The sequence below is a fragment of the Parasteatoda tepidariorum genome, chromosome 2 (assembly GCF_982258835.1).
Source record: "Parasteatoda tepidariorum strain Cologne lab strain chromosome 2, Ptep-v5.0, whole genome shotgun sequence".
NCBI classification, from domain to species: Eukaryota; Metazoa; Arthropoda; class Arachnida; order Araneae; family Theridiidae; genus Parasteatoda; species Parasteatoda tepidariorum.
The window spans coordinates 18,489,954-18,508,015 of NC_141756.1; the positions used below are offsets into that span (position 1 = coordinate 18,489,954).

Sequence of the window (18,062 nt, forward strand, 5' to 3'; positions counted from 1 at the left end):
GCATATACCTTTATTTAGTTCTTTATAACAGAAAAATGAGTTTTATTTTATAATACATAAAAATAATATTTAGCTAATATAAATACATAAAAACAATCTTTAGCTATAGCATAACTAATATTTACTCAATGATAGAAATGTTGAGACTAAATATTAACATCAGTGTCTAATTAATTATTTATTAAATAATAAAAAGCAGTGCATTAGAAATTATTATATAAAATGCAAGTAAAATTTTGAGCATAAGCATATAGATTATATCGATAGACAAACATTTTTCAATTGACTAAATTCTTGAAAGCATTGATTTGTTTTCCAATTATACCAAATGCTTTAATTGTGGGTTTTTTCATGTAATTTAAATTTTTTAAAATTTTAAATTAATAAAACATTAATTTCGCTATTTTTGAATTCCTCCTTGCAAGTACCAATAGAGGTTCTGATTTGCAAAAATAAGGTGATAAATTAACAATAACCATTGTTAATTTATCAAATAAATGCTGTATTTCAGAAAGGGAAATTAAACTTTAAAGAAAATAATAATAATTTATAACCATAACAAAATTCCTATTTATCTCAAAGATTATTATTAAAAATAAATATGAACATTACTGTGTATTTAAATATTTCCACATTGTGTAAAAATGAGCAGCATCTGTAAATATTTACATTAAAAAAATTCTTTCAGCTCTAGTAAAAGAAAACCTTAAGTTATATGCTGCATTTTTGACCATTAGCATAGATACACTCATGTCCATAAATTAAGGATAATTCAGAATCACACGGAAATCAAACTCTAAAATTAAAATTTCACCTGTAGAATTATCACACACATCCTTAAGAAGAATATTCAAATTACAGGAAACCACTAGATGACGCTGGTAGTACGTCACAATGGCGAGAGTGTAAGAGAGGGGTATATAAGGAATGGTGGCAAAGAAATAAAATTGTTCACAAGCGCTTTAAAAGCCTTTCAGTGCAATAACCGCATAGTTATGGCACAAGGGAGGTATTTGGATGATTTTTTACGTGGCAGAATCATCGGACGACTGGAACGTGAACGTACTTAGCTGGAAGTATCCGAGGAACTTGGAATCACCCAGAGTGTCATCTCCAGGCTTTGGCAACAATTCCAAGATGATGGTAATGTGAGTAGACGTTACAGCACAGGTCACCCCCGAGTTACAACGCCGAATGAAGACCGGTATTTGGCAGTTACTGCCAAAAGAAACAGACGGAGCACAGCATCAGACCTGTCTCGTCAGCTCTCTTCAGCTACCGGTACGACAGTTTCAAGGCAGACCGTGTCCAGACGCTTAGGGCACATTGGTCTATATCAGAGGTTCCCAAACTTTTTTTTCTCGTGGACCACTTTCAAAGTTTTACTATTTTCGGTAGACCCCCTGCTGCTACATTTCTACTGTATTCCCAAAACTCCTAAGAAATATCGCCCTAAATTGGGGGTGCTAAGAAGGGAGAAAAAGTAGCACATTTTCTTGTGTCCTATTTATTAAAATAATACTTGTGGTTATACAAAATTATAATCATTTATTATTACAAAAAATCAACAATGAACTCAGAAATGTAAATCAACAATAAAAAATAGTCATATTTTTAATGAGACTGATGCACTTGATGAATTGACAACAAATTATCAATATTTGGCTTCAGTTTTGTAAGAAGTAATCTCAAATCTCCCCATTCTGTGATGTTCAATCTGCTATTTTTTTTGTTAACAGCAGGTTGGTAACGGCACTGAAACTTCTTTCGACAAGATATGACGAGGGAAACGCTATCAAAAATTTTCTCGCAATTTTCCATAGCTCAGGATATTTTTCGGGGATTTCTGCCTGCAGCCAAAATGTTTGATAGCCTTTTTTAAATTCCACCTTCAGTTAGTTCCTCGTTGGTGCTAATTTCAATTTACCAAGAAAAGCCGAAATTACCCCCTTTGTTTTTATTAAATTAAGGCTGTCCACTTGTAACTGCAAGTTAACGTCATTGAATTTTATGAATAAATCTGTTAAGTACGCAATATCCGCTTTATATTTGATCAGATTTTCTTTTAAATCTGGTGTTTCCAGACACTCTATCACTGATTCGAAAAGTGAATAAAATCTCGATAAGCATGCACCTTTCGACAACCAGCGTACTTCAGTATGCAAGAGTAGTCGTTAGAAATCTTCATCATTTTCATCGCACAATAGTGCAAATAAACGGGTATTCAAAACATTGCTTCTTATTTTATTAACTGCGTTAATCATAAATTGAGGCGATTGGGGCAATCTATCACTCAAATTTTTCTCTACAAGGTGTTGTCGGTGGATGACACAGTGAATTGCAATTAGTCCTGGTATTATTCTTTCAAGATAGCTTATAAACCCACGGTATCACCCGAACATGGCAGGAGCTCCATCTGCTGCCACCGAAATTATATTTGTAAATGGAATAGATTTTTCTGTAAAAAAAAAAATCACTCAGGACTATCGATTCGCCTTTAGTGTCCGACTTCAAAGTTTTTGCAAAGTTTTTAAGGTAAAGCCAAGCCAAAAGTTTTGTTCTTTATTATGAAAACCAGAAAATTTTTCGTGGACCCCCATTTGCAACTTGTGAACCCCTGTTTTCTTTTCACGTTTACGTGGACCCCCGTGTGGTCTCCTACGGACCCCTGGGGGTGCACCTGGACCACTTTGGGAACCTATGGTCTATATGCTCGTAGACCTGTCAGTTGTGTTCCACTTACCGCAACTCACTGTCGCCTGCGATTAGCCTGGAGTAGAGAGCATGCATTGTGGACACCGCAACAGTGGTCTTGTGTGATGTTTTCCGACGAGTCCAGGTTTAGTTTGCAGTCTGATTTTCGCCGGACTTTCATATGGAGAGCGCCGGGTACCCGTTACCACCAAGACAACACCATTGAACGACACCGTTACGGTGGTACTGGTTGGCTCGTTTGGGGAGGAATTATTATTGGTTCCAGAACTGACCTGCATGTTCAGAGTGTAACGATTACAGGCCACATCTATAGGGATGTCATTCTGGAATAACATGTACGTTTGTTTCGGGGCGCCATGGGTGCTAAATTTCTGTTTATGGACGACAACGCCCGTCCTCACCGTGCAAACATTGTAGACAAATGTCTTCAATCGGAGGATATCACCCGTATGGATTGGCCAGCATACTCACCGGACTTGAATCCAATAGAGCATGTGTTGGATATGCTTGGCCGACGAATTGCAGGCCGTCAACCCCCTCCCACCTGTCTACCGGACTTTCGGATGAGTGCTTGATGAGTGGTGTAATATTCCACAGGATCAGATTGATAATTTGATATTCAGCATGCCTAGGCGTTGTACGGCCTGTATTGCATCGTCCGGGAGACATACTCCGTATTAACCATCATACTAACTATGTTATACTGTTTTTTGTAAATAGGTTCTTTTTTGAAATTTGCTCCAGGCAGTAAAAATCGCAATTTTTATTAATTATGTCAAACATATAGCATCTTTTTTGCTCCTTACCTTTTGTTTAATACATAGACTTTACAAATAAGTCAAATTTGTTTGGCTTCTGTCTCTTTCTGTGCCTTAATTTATGGACATGAGTGTATTATAATAATGATGAATAGATGTTTTTCAGTGGACCAGATTTATGAAAACACTGATCCGTTTTAAATTAATACCAAATACATAAATCGTTAACTAATATCTAAATGTATGCTGTTTCTATCCAATATGCAACTGATTTTAATTAAGTAATTACGAGCTAATTGCACATTATTTTAACTTAAAAGGAATTAAATAATTTTTTCGTTGCACTCCTACTTTAGCACTGGTTTTTGTCACAAGTCATGTGATTTCATTTCTAAATAATTCGCGAAATTAGCGAAATACAGCTCAAGAATTTCTAAATCCTCATAAGTGATAGTTTCATTTCCGAATGTGCTTTAAATTAAAAGAAATGTTTTTTAATTGTTTTTCTAATTTTTAGGTTCTTTAGATGCCAATGACTTAAACAGCAAACTCAGCAGCGATTCAAATCCATTGAAAAGATTTTCCAGCTGTGGAACTCAAACATCAAGTGAGACCATAATCACAAGCATGCCCAGATGCATTAGCTGCACAATAATAAGCAACTGTAGAAGAGAGGATTCAACTGCAATACTTTAAATTCTTTGTTGCTCAGTAATGAAATAGAACTTATCAAAATCTCCAAGTGTTGTCTAATGCCGTTGTATCTATATTTATGATTTTTATTTCATTAAAACATTATAAATTGTTTTATCAAAAAATTAAGATTGTATAATAATCAACTGCAATACTTTCAATACTTATTTGCTCAATAATAAAATAGGATTTTATTAAAATCTTCACTTATTCTATAAAATTTTTTAGTTTAGTGTGACGAAGATGGTCGGGCCAGCTGGGAAGACAGGTACAGGACATAAAAAAAGCACAGTAGTATTTATTTAATCTTTATTGTTAAGAAGGCGATCATCTAAGTGACATAAATTGAAGTACTTAAGTGACCGAAAATTTGAAGTGACATAAAAGCGAAATTAAGGAAATTCTTGCAAAAACGTCCCGATGAACTTTTAATTGCAAAAACGAAATTATTATTTATTGCAGCTGATTCAAAAATTGGGCAAAGATATTTCACCATTTCTCAAGCTTGGTTAAGGGAAAAACTTTAAATGTTATTTCTTGCATACTTTAATCTAAATTTAAAACCTAAAGGGAAAATGTAAGAACACGTTTACTTTTCAAAAATAAATTTAGAAGGAAGATTTGCATAAAGAAATAACTTAAAAAGATTAGTTAAAGCATTTTATGTTACAATATATTTAATGTTTTTATTTTAAATTTTCTTTTACTTATTATTCAACTATTATTTTTATTATATAATAGTGTTTTATTCATTAATTGATATAACTGTGAAATTTTCGATTCTTTATATCATTTAAGTAAAATTCAATACTTTGCTGCTCAATAATTAAGCAGTATTTCGCAAAATCTACGAATGCTTTTCAAGTTTGCTGTATTTATATTTAACATTTATTTTCCTTAAAATTTTACGTTTTGTAAATATTTATTTTTTAAATTTGAATTAATGAAATTAAAAAAGCAACTGGAAAATGAGCAATTATTTGCAATATGATTCTAATAATTTTTTTATACTTTGTTGCACAATATTCAAAACGTAATTTTTGAATATTGAACTCTTTAAAATTTATGTATTATATTTAGCCTTTTTATTTCCATAAGGTATAGTAATTTATTAATTTTTTAAAAAAATCACTGTCCTTAACATAATTAAAATTAAATCCTTAAACATAATTAAAATTACCTTGTAAATTAAAAGATATGCAATGACAACTACATTCAAAGAAGTTCTCTTAATGGAAATAAGTCATACATTTTTAGAGTATTTAAAGTGTAATAATGGGTATTAAAATACTATACCGTTTCTTATGTATTTATTTGTTTTACATTGGTACTAATACAGACTGACAATAACAAAAATTGAAGATTTATTTTTAATTTTGCGCATTTCTTTTTTAATAGGTTTATACATTTCAAAATTTTATTTTATAAAACATTCTTTATTTATTTTCTTACGTTTGCTTTGTCCAAACCACTGAAAACTTTAATAATAAGTCAAGTTACGTTTCCTTTTTGTTTCAAAACCTTCTCAATATTTAAATTAAAACATTTATTCAAAATGCATAACTTTTAATAGCATGTATTTTTAACTATCTAGAGCATATAAAAAAGATTCAAGGATTACGAATAGTCTATATTGAATTAAATTAGTAATATTATTTATTAGTCTAGTGCTTAACACTAGAACAACTACCGTTTTCATTTTGGCCACAAAAAGTTAGAGATGAGCTAATTTCTAAAATATTTAGATCAGTTTACTTAGTTTTGTGATTTTTTCCTAACTTTTTGAGGTTTTCAAAAGCATTAAAGAAAAATTGTATTAATTTATATAATAAACGCATTAAAAATTAAATGTTTATTTCAGTTTCCTTACTGGGGCCAAAATGACAGCAGTGAATGTTCTAGTTATGCAAAATATCGGTTGTTCAAATGTTAGAATGTCTTTAAAGTTCTTATAAGTTTTAAATGTTTTTTTCATTAACAAAAATAAAAAATGGTTTACTAATAGTCAATAACATTATTACTACTTTTCTTAAAAATGAATTATTTAAGAGAATTCCTCTTACTATAGGCGGCATCTTGCAACACTTAAATTTATAGGGAAAAAAACTTTGTAAAGATATATACTAAATGCAGTGTTAATTATTTTATCTGCAGTTTAAATTTATTCTTGTAAAAATTTTAAGAACGCCTCACTTAAGAAAGTAATGAATTATTTTCACTTACGGGTTACTTTGTTTTCTTTAGAAAGTTAATAATGATACCAAGGCAGTTTTATTTCAACATTTTATGATTTAATTTAATTTTAGAAAAAATTAAATAAAAACGAAGGTATGTTCCTTCTAAGATTCAAAGTAAAGATATAGTAGAGATAAATAGAAGCCACATTTTTCTTTCGTGTTTGACTAATTTTAACTCAAATATAATCGATGGATCAAAATGATTGATTAACTATTTTCGATTTTAAACATAAGCTTGTTAAATATAATATTAGGTTTAAAGGTGTTTTCTCTTAAAATTATTATTTCGCAGCGAAAATTAACAAGTAAGAATTTTCCTTTTCAAACAACGCAATTTCTTGAGGAAAACATGACCAAAAAAAAACAGATTATTAATAAGCAAGTAATTAAAATACTCTGTCAAACTCACTTAGAAGTATTTGGATTTTTCGACAAGACGGAAAAAAAAGAGTACAAAAAGTAGAGATGGAAGAGAAAAAGGTTAAATTAATAATTGAAAAATTAGGTAAACAAAAACAAAAAATGAGAAAAATTCTTTTTCGTAATTGTTTCTTACCAAAAGACTGATTAATATTTCCTTTACATTGTTTTTCGTCAACGTTTTATAAAAAATACTCTAATAACATTAAAATTAATATCTCTCCTTATTTACTCTGTATGCTTACCATTTGTAAAAACAGGATGGAACTAAAAAAGAAAGCAGTAATTAATTTATTAGTAATTGAGGATCACTGTTTTGAAAAAAAAACTCTGTTCGGCTTCTCCTTGTGCAAACATTTTTTTAAGGAAGCTGGTTTTTTGATTTTCTTTTTCTAAATATTATTGATTAGGTAAATTCAAAATTTTTATCAGTTTCATCATATGCGCCAAGAAAAAACGGACCATCTTGAATAACTTTTGATCTACTGATCGGATCTTCACATTTTAGGACTTATTCTGAATGGTTCGAGGAGGTGATTTCAAACATGTTAATTATTTAGTGCAGACGATATTTTAATTTATGAAATCAGACACATAAACGTACTTTCTTTAAATGGTTATACCTTTTTTTATTGACGGACTCGAATTTTTGACCCCCAAAATATAGGGGGTAGCCGCAATCTGGCTCAAAATTTCGATCTCTTATATCAATTTTATTTTTTGAGAATTTTGCCATAGCTCGAAAACTTTTTAAACAAATTGAAAAATTTGTGCACAATATTATAAAATTCGTTTATCCAAAGATAATTCGATACAAAATGTAAGTTTTAGTAAATATTTATAATTTTTTATTATTTTATTTAATAATGGAGGAAAAAATTTTAAATGGGAAAATATACAGTTTTTCATGGCATTTGAAAGAGAATCGAATTTTCCATGGCAAAATACAAAATTTGAAAAAATCTGTTTAGTTCCTGAGAAATCGAGCTTTAAATATATTACTTTTTTAAAATTTGCTTTCTCAAGAACTATCCAACCAATTTCGCTCAAATTTTGAATTTTGCCAGGTAAAATTAAATACTTTAAAATGACGTAAAAAGTGGTATACCTTAAAATTCAAATTTTTTCGACTGTTATTAAATAAAACAATAAAAAATTTACTAAAAATTACTTTTCGCATAGTATTATCTTTGGATACATGAATTTTATATGAGAGTGTAAAAATTTTTCAATTCGCTTAAGAAGTTCTTGAGATATAGTTAAATACGCAAAAAGATAAAATTAACATTAAGGGGTCAAAATTTTGCACAGCTCTCCTGATCAAACTATTAGGATCACATTTATCCCAGATTGCAGCTACTCCCAATAATTAAGGGGTCAGAAATCTGAATACGTCGAGAAAAAGGTATGTTTATTCAGAGAAAGTAAGTTTTTTTGTGTCTGATTTGGTAACTTTAAAAATAGTCTGCACTAAATAATAAGGATATTTGAATTCTCTCGAATTATTAAGAATCAGTCCTATTACGTGAAGATCAGATCATTACTTCAAAAGATAGGTTGGTCCATTTTTGTTTTGCGCTCAGTACATTTGCAACAATGAATATTTGTTTTCTCGTAGAATAATGAGAATATTTTACTGGTACATTTAAATTATTAAATAATAAAATTTAAGTTTAAAAAAAATCAACCAGTTGAAAAACTATGGTTTAATTTTACACAATTTTAAAAGCATTGTTTCAATAATCAAATGCTAATACTGTGTCTTAAGTAAATAAACTATAATTACCAAGTGAATAAGTTATCAATTTTGTTATCATTTTTTTTTTAAATTTAGCATGTCTTGAAACATTATGTTTCAGTTGATCCGAAAAAGAACATAACTAAATAGAGTTGAGCATTTCAGAAATGCTAACTCAATTATTTTAGTATTACATAAATATTTAAATAATTTAATAAAACATATATATTTTTTTTGTTTAAGGGACAGGAAATAACTGTTGAATAAGCTTGAGAAATTGCCCTTAGAAAATCTTTTTAGCTTTTTAATACAATATATCTTTGAAAAAAAAAACTAATTCTTAGGTATATTTAAAGAAAATTATACAGGTGGCACGTTATTAAAAGTGAAGAATTTGGTATTATTTAATATTAAGTGCGTTAAAAAAAGCCTGAGATTGTATGAATAAACACTTTACATTTAAAAAACACAGAATCAAACATTCTTTTTCTCCTAAATGGCGTAAGCCTATTTCTGTTTGCGACAAACACCAATAATGTACCGTCATTACCCACACAGACACTTTGGTCACAAGCAATATACTACTGTGAAATAAAAAAAAAACTTTGTAAGTGCAACTCCTTCATACAGCACCACTTCGACTATTTAATTGCACGGAATTATACACCTTTTACAAATTATTTTCGATTTCCAAAAAGCCACGTTTTTCGAATGTTTGGAAAAACTCTCCCATGGAAGCTTTGTTTTTATCCAAAATGCTCAGATTTCCGAGATATTGTATCAGTTTTTTGGCAACCTGATTGTGGTTGGCACTGGTTGATTAGGGACCGAAGTGCTCGCTTTCGGTGCAGGTTACTCTAGGTTCGAACCCAGTACGTGAAGCTCAGTACATATTGATCTGCACTCCCAGTTGTCTTTTATTTTTAGCCCTAAGTTTTCAAGTTCATAGTAAACTGTGCCTAAAAATAGCGTAAACAATTATCTCTAACGATTAAAGATATCAAAACTTAGCTACGTTAAGTTTTCAGATTTTGAGCACTGATTACACCATGACTGGTTTGTCTATGGGATAGAGAGCATGATTCTGACATAGATTCCTCTTAGATCGAATCCTGTTTCAATAGCTCAGATCATATTGATCTGATTAGTTTTTTTTCCAACCTAAATCAAACTGAGCGTAGTTCATACGAAAAGTAGAGTAAATAAGCATTCCTTGATTATACTAACAAGGGAAACTAGGGAAGTGTGACTCGCCAATTTTGAAATGAACTAGTGGGATGTATGCCTTATGAGGAATAATTTTGGGGGGCAACATTCGTTTCGGCCCGTAGAAGGTTCTGTGAGAGATAAAAAATAATTCAATAAGTAGGAAAATCGGTATTTTATTACTTTAATGCAGACTATTAGTTATTGTAATTGTCTCATAATCCAATTAATTTATAATTAATTGGATAATTAATTAATTTGCTAATTAATAAATTAATTAACATTCGTTTCGGCCCATAGAAGGTCCTGTGAGAGATAAAAAATAATTCAAAATATAGAAAAATCGGTGTTTTATTACTTCAATGCAGACTATTAGTTATTGTAATCCAATTAATTTGGAATTAATTTGCTAATTAATAAATTAATCAAAAATTAATTAATTATTAATTAATTGTTGGTTAATTGTTGATTAATTATTCATTGATTGTTAATTAATTATTAATTGATTTGCAATTACGTACTCCAATTAATTTGGAAAGTTTTTCGAAAATTTGATGTCAATTATATTTTTAAATTAACCTAACAGGTTTTTATGAAAAACTACAGATATATAAAACTTTCGAAATCAATTTTGACAATAAATATGCATTATATAGTACAGTACCACAAAATTAATTGGAGTATGAGACAATTATAATAACTAATAGTCTGCATTGAAGTAATAAAATACCGATTTTCTATATATTGAAATATTTTTTATCTCTCACAGAACCTTCTATGGGCCGAAACGAATGTTGCCCCCTAAAATTATTCCTCATAAGGCATACATCCCACTAGTTTATTTCAAAATTGGCGAGTCACACTTCCCTAGTTTCCCTTGTAAGACTTTTACTTAATTATTTTAATGTATTCTATTCATTTATTTATTTAATTTATTTTTGGTTAATTTACATGTACAGACTTGTTTGCTTCATACAAAGGACGGCTTATAAGCCCATGTCAAGTTAAATAACGGGTCGCACAATTTTGAGTAGAATGAAAATACTATATTTACGTTGCAGTACAGCGGTACAATGGGCTATTATTGACGGTCTGGAAAACATCACTAAAGATAATCCGAAGGCTTACCATCAAAATTTTGCTCTTCTGCTGAGGAGGTGAACCCCCTCCCCCCGCTTTAGTAGCGAAATCGAGCACATTACGATACCTCGTGCCCCCGTTTCTTTCACAGATTGATCAAAGAGGTCACCCATCCTCACACAGTAATGCTTGACTTCAATGATCGACTGGGAATCATGTCTCACAATAGGTCCACTGAAAAAAGCTCAATTTTTAAAAAAGCAGAACAAAAGTACATCCAGAGTTAAAGTGAGATACAAACATGTTACCTCTAAGTTACAGTGCTTTTGACAGAACAGCAATACCACTCAGGCAGTGAAGTCCCCACACCAAGATTTATTTATATTAAAACAATGTAATGTGCAACATATCTATGCTAAAATAAAAAGATACATGAAGCAAACGAAGTATTTTCGTCCTATAGCACACTTAGCATATTTATTAAATCAATCATCTGCTTCATGAACCTGCCTATTTCCTTATAATTCTGCTTTTTTTCATTTGTTTACTACCAGCACAAAGGTAAAGCCTACTTATTTGGATTCGAACGTTTCGGTACTTTATAGACACATATGTACATCATCACTGACGAGAGTATCTCTATATTTAACCAAAATGATCCTCGAAATTATGAGCCTGTACATTGTTGCATATTTGTGTATAGTTTCATATTTCTTCTTTTAATTTACTTTCAGCTCAAAGAAAACCTTACTTATTTTAACAATTGCACTTAATGTTGTACAACAGCAAAAATAATTGTTACTTTCTAGCAGTATCGTTTTTCGTGTAAAATAACAGATTAAACCATCTTTTACGTTGAATTAAGGAAATAGTTCTTTACATTCCTATGGGGTAAATATTTATCATGACTAGTTTTAAGCGGTAAGCCAGTTTAGCAAGAAATATACTTTTTTTTAAAAAAAAAACATCTTTTTCTCTATTTTTCTCTTTTTTCCCACTGCTTAAATAAAAATGTTTGCCGATTATTTGTATGCAAATACTTCACCATGAAAAATAAGAATGTGTCGAACATTATTTAATTCTTTGTCGTGTAAAGAAGTTTGCCAATATATAATAAAGCGTGAATAATATTTTGATGTTTACAAGCACATAATATTATTCTTGATCTAGCTACTAATAAACTTATGCCATTTCAGAATTTTGGATCAATGAAACAAACATTCATGAAAAACATTCAAATATTCATGAATCAAGTGTTTTTTTTTATTCGTTTCATCGCCTTCAGACGAATAAGAAAAAAAAAACACTTGCTTTTGATGTTTATTTTTTTTCCTCAAATGGTATCTAAAAATGTTTCCAGCTTTCGTATAGCCACAGCACCTATATTTATTTTAAAATATGTTTATGCAACGTATAAGCTAAACGCAACAAATTTGACCTATATAATTATATAATTTAATATGTATTATCGATGAGTCTTCTAATTAGCTCAGAGTTTGGTTCCATTTTTTTAATTTTTGAAATTCATTATTTGTAATGGCTTGTTAATTTAATGTTTTCATTTGCGATAAAATAGTAAAACCAGACCGTGGTGGCTCCGAGGATAGAGCGCATGCGTCCCAATGAGGTGAACCGGGTTTGAATCCCAGCTCGTCGATACGAATTCCACGCCCAACTCACACCGACCACACGTATAACTCACGTAAAAATATCCTCAGTGGTTGAAGGATCATGGGTAAGAGTCTCCCTGCCGTTTTCGGGGTTTTCTTCTCCCTGTAAAGCAAATGCAGGTTAGTTCCATCAAAAAGTCCTCCACGAGTGCAATTTTCTCCCAATATTTGACCCAGGAGCCCTTGTCTTCCAGGTAAGGTGCAAAATTACTAGGCTACATAGTAGAAGATTAATAGTAGTAAACCTAAAAACATTGGTTCGGCAGTTCAAGGAATAGTCAAACCAATATGTTCAACAGTTTTTGTATATGCAAATAAGTTATTCTTTAGATCTCAGAAGTAGTCGATTAAAAATAACGCTGTTCTTACATAAAAATATCACTATAAAAAATAAAATAATTTTTTTTCAAAATTTAATTTGTATATATTTAGGAATATTTTGATCATTTTTTTAAACTAATAAATATTAATCATGTCCCTATCAAAACACAATACACAATTTTATAGATATTCTTTATAGTATTATTTTAGGAGCATATCTCCAATGATTATTAAAATAATAATTATTGCTGACAATAAAAAGAAGAATTTGTCACTTTATTTTTTATCCTTTCAAACCGTTTCGCAAAACAATTCATAAAAAAAATTGAAGTACATTAGTATTCAGAAGCACAGCAATTGTTTTCGATATTGCGAATTCATAAAATTTATGTTATCGAAACCTGTATCGATTAGTTTTCTCCTAATAAAAAAAAAGAAATAATTTAAAATACAATTTTTGTATTCTTTTTTTTAAAATAATAAGCCCTTTTCAGAGCTCGCCTGAATAATTAAAGGCGAATAAATGTTTGTTTACAAAATAAGAATATTCATCTATTTTAAATCGGTTTTTTGGAAAATAGAAAAGGAAATGCATCTTAATAGGTCAGTTTATTAGTTGATGGATGCGTAAATAATTAGGATCAAACTGGAAATCGTTTTAAAAGTAGTGGTTTGATCTCAATATGTAGTCCAGCCGAAGTTTAGTTACTCCCCGCAGGTGAGATTCATCCGATATCTTGAATTTACTGACAAAGGAATAGAAAATAAAGGGTGATGAATCTGAACCTTACAATTCAGACAAATGTGGTATTTTATGTCATATTTTATACTACATCAAACGACACCAAAATCAAGTTGGTGGGGAAAAGAGTATAGATGTTATAAGGGAATTAGTAATTATGAAGTATAGTAAAGTAAACTTAACCAAACTTCAGTTATTATGAAGTAAAGTAAACTTTTTATTTAAATTTATTTCAGCAACTGAAATATCTATCTAGTCAAATGAGGTATCATTTCCTATCTATTTTTTTAAGCCTGCATCGAATCTAACCAAAGTCGAATGAACAAATCTAGCGAAAAGAAGAAGTCAATCTTAATGGTTTGAGAGGGTATCCTAAAATTAAGCTAATTAATTAGAGCAGACGTTATTTTAAGTTACGAAATCAGACACGAAACAATCTTTTTCTGAATAAACATATAATTTTTTAGACGGATTCAGATTTTGGACCCCCAAAAAATACCGCAATCTAGGAAATATGGTTCCAATCGTTGGAGTTCCAATAGTCTGAAGAGTGGTCTGAAGTTTGGACTCCTTAATGTATGAAACAAAATACGCAATATTTCGCTATATCTTTAGACATTTTTAAACTGAATTGAAAATTTTTTGAACACAATTATAAAATTTGTTTGTCCAAAGATAATTTCATGCAAAAGTAAAATTTTGTTGATATTTATTATTTTCGTTATTTTATTTAATAATAATATAAAAAAAAAATTTGAATTGCAAGGTATAAAATTTTTTGCACCATTTCAGAGTATGTAATTTTATAAGGCAAAATACCAAATTTAAGCGAAATCGGTCTAATAGTTACTGGGATTTTAAGAAAATTGCGTATTTAAAGTTTAATTTCTCAGACACTATACAACTGATTTCCTTCGAATTTTATATTTTGCCGTTTAAAATTACGTACTTTTAAATTACACAAAAATTGTATACCCTACATTACATTTTTTTCGATTATCATTAAATAAAATAAAATATAAATAACTACTAAAATATTTTTTTGCACCGAATTATCTTCGAACTAACATATTTTATTATTCTGTTCAAAAAATTTTCAATTCGCTTATAATCTACAATATAAGTGAATTTTCGATTCGCTTATATAGGAGATTCATCGTTTTATGATTTAGGTTAAAATTACTAGCTGTGGATCAATAAATGGATCATCCTTATAAACGGTCAGTGCGTGTATTATTGGCACTAGATGGCGACACCGAAAAACACACTATCTGCCTTATATTCGCTTGGTTTAATCATGCAGGCTTGCTGGTATTGGCAAGTGGCATTATGAGCAGTATCAAAATTTTTAATAAGGCTAAGGTTTCAGCAGTTCACAGAGTATCAACTAATAAAAACCATATTTTTCTCATTATACTTTTCAACAATTCATAACTCTCAGTTTTATCGATTTACCTTCTTTTGGTTTATAGAATTAAGGGCAAGAAATACAAAAGAAATATAGCCGCACTTGACTGGATATCTCACACTTGTCAGACGCAAAAATTGGCATGAATATTATTTTGCTGAAATAATAAATTATTCGTCCAAACCGATTTCGCTGTGGTCCTATTCAGATTACACTAGACAAATACAAAGGATCCAGTGCTTATTTTGTCTACCTAGTAATGAAAGAGGTGTAGATAGTTTAAGCTGTACTTTTAATAAGTATATAGCTGTACTTTTAAGTATATAGCTACTTTTAAGTAAAATTTTATAAGTATATAGCTGTATTTTTTGTAAATAAAAACGTTATTAACTTTTGAATTATTAGTACTAACAATATAGTTTTGCTTTTATTTGATTTAGCATAAAAGAAACATAGGAAATGAGATGTTGTCTTCTTTTATTGATGCATAGATTTTAGAGATGTCTTATCTTCTTTTGCACCCTACTTATAAAATCCCATTTGACATTTCTTACAATGCATTCGATCTACTTTATTTCCTTGTAAGTCGATCCAACGTAAACAGAGAAAATACGATATTGCTTTCCCATATAAGAATTTCAAAGGTATAAATTGGTATAGTCAAAAATTTTATTTTCTTATACATCATGCTTAATAAATTCCTTATAATTTTTTACCATTCGTTTTATTGACTTAATTTCGGAGTAATTTAGTTCAAATTAAAAAGAATACGTAGGAAATATAATATCATATATTTAGATTGTAAATTTTAAGTTTACTTTCTTTTTAATTCCTCACAGTCCTCAGTTATTCAAGACAGGCTGAAGATAATCTTGGAGGACACAAATTACAACTTTTAAAACAATACCTTGCTTTCCGTAATTATTTAAGCATTGAATCTTTTTTTTTGTGACAAGAGAACACAGGAACTGTCCTGTAAGTGATTATTCAAATTTAACTTAATAGAAAATGCAGACATAACATCACATAAATTTCAATAAATCAATTCTGTTTTTATTCACTCAGAATAATCAGATAACGTTGAAATGCAATACCGGTACTCTACCGGTACAGATTTGTTCCAATCTTATTAAGGTGTGAATTTCAACCTTGTTACCCATCATGAGGAATTAGTATTCTGCAGTTAAGCTTAAAAAATAAAATTTATCTTCAAATTTAGGTTTCAGCAAATTTGAACGATATTATGATTCAAACTTCCCATGATTTCGAACTTTACAAATTGATGATAAATCAAGGGACTGAAAATATTTTTTAGGAAATATTTGGTAAAAATCAAAATTTATAACGACAATATACTAACTCGTTTCAAATTATATTTTAAAAAAGATTTTTATTTTTACCTATCTTTTTTTAAAAAACATATCGAATTTCTCCGTTGAAATTTACATATACAAATTTCCTAATAATCCCAGAAAATTTCTTCTTAGATCTATACTAAAAAATTGACAGAGTTACTTAATTTTTCTCAGTATGCATTTCTGTAGTCTAATAAATTTCCTTTTTCTTATTAAATAAACAGGAAAAAAAGACTTTTCAATATGTATGTAAATCGGATTAAGATATCTTTTCTTTTATGCTAAATCAAATTGTGTTACGAGGCAAAATCTAAGAATTTGCTTCTTTCTTTTCATAAATTCTTTTAGATGTAGCATATAATGCGCGTAAAGCTATTTAAATTTAATTAAAGAATGCACTAGAACAATGAAAAATTTCTGTAATTTTCAAATGTAGTATAAAGGGGTTATCTTTAAAGAATTTTTGCTTATGTTTTAAAAAGAATAAGTAACGAGAATAAATCTACTTTAGCAGACATTCTAAAAATATATGTATGCTAATACAAAACCCATTCAAAAAATAAAAATTGTATGAATTAATAAGCAGGTATATGTTGTTGTACATTGTAGTTTTTCTTCTTTTTTTATTTCTTCTTTTTTTTTTTTCTTCAGACGTTTTTTGATTATTATATAGAGAAGGGTTTAAAATAAAAATGTTTCAATTTTTTTGACCTGGTAAGAATAAAAAGATAGATGCAGTAAAAATGCAAATTGGACTCCCATGCTTGCAATTAATACAAAAATAGATAAATAAATGGAATAAAATAAAAAAAGAAAAGAAAGAAAGGAAAAGAAGCAGTCAGAAATTTTCATATGTAATCTTCCTCCGTGCAAGTTAATAGTTGCTCTTATAGGACTTAAAAATGAAATGAAATAAATTTGCAAGGGTTCTTAGCATAGTATGAACTTAGAATTTTACTTTTTTAATATTTTATTTTGTAACCACGGTGAACAGCTGACCCTATTCCGAGTTTATGACTATCAAAAATCAACTCCGTTATAAAAACATATGTTTTTTAATTCTACTGTCGAGTACTCCAAATTCTTTCAAAAACTACTTTGCCATTTTTTTTTCAGGTTTTAAACTTTGAGAATGACGCCCTCTCAGCCTATACATTCTATTCACAAGGTTTTTACTCGCCACAGCAGAGGCCGTTGTGAAAATTTTATTTTGATAGTTTGAGTAGTTTTATATCAGACAAGAGAAATGAGAAAAAAGGGTTGTTGAAAGCCTTTCGCATTCCTTAATGTCAAGTTAAAAGTGTAGACAAAAATTGTATTTAATAAAATATCTCTGTAATTATTAAATAAATTCAAAACTCCCCAAAAAAATTTTTTTCACTCTAAATAGAACAGAAAACTATTCTGATTGGTCATACACAACAACTAATAATTAGCATGTTATCCATGCTAATTACTGAACATAGAGCTTTTCTAACCTAAGTAGAGTAACATTTGTTTGAACATATTTCAAAACCATCGTGTGCAAAATACGCGATAAGGGACATCCGTGAAATAAAGATTAGTTCAAGCTGCTAAAAGCTCTCATAAAAACAACTCATTTTAAGTTATTCTGTTCAGACATATATACAGAGCGGTGATTTTCAAATTCTTACAAAATATTTATGCTATTGTCCGGAATAAAAGGAAATAAAAAATGTAGTTAGCTACCTTGTTACT

General features: G+C 29.5%; 2 protein-coding genes across 2 annotated transcripts in view; one reads left to right on the forward strand and one right to left on the reverse strand.

Moving 5' to 3' along the window:
• LOC107455951 (metabotropic glutamate receptor 6-like) overlaps positions 1 to 4,366 on the forward strand; it is an 84,057-nt gene extending 79,691 nt beyond the window's left edge. The window contains exon 7 of the mRNA XM_043047476.3: positions 3,991 to 4,366. Coding sequence (XP_042903410.2) covers positions 3,991 to 4,169 — 179 coding nt within the window. The 3' untranslated portion in view covers positions 4,170 to 4,366. The remainder of the gene's footprint in view (positions 1 to 3,990) is intronic.
• Positions 1 to 18,062, reverse strand: part of LOC107443176 (uncharacterized) — an 85,163-nt gene that overhangs the window by 46,183 nt on the left and 20,918 nt on the right. The window lies entirely within an intron of this gene.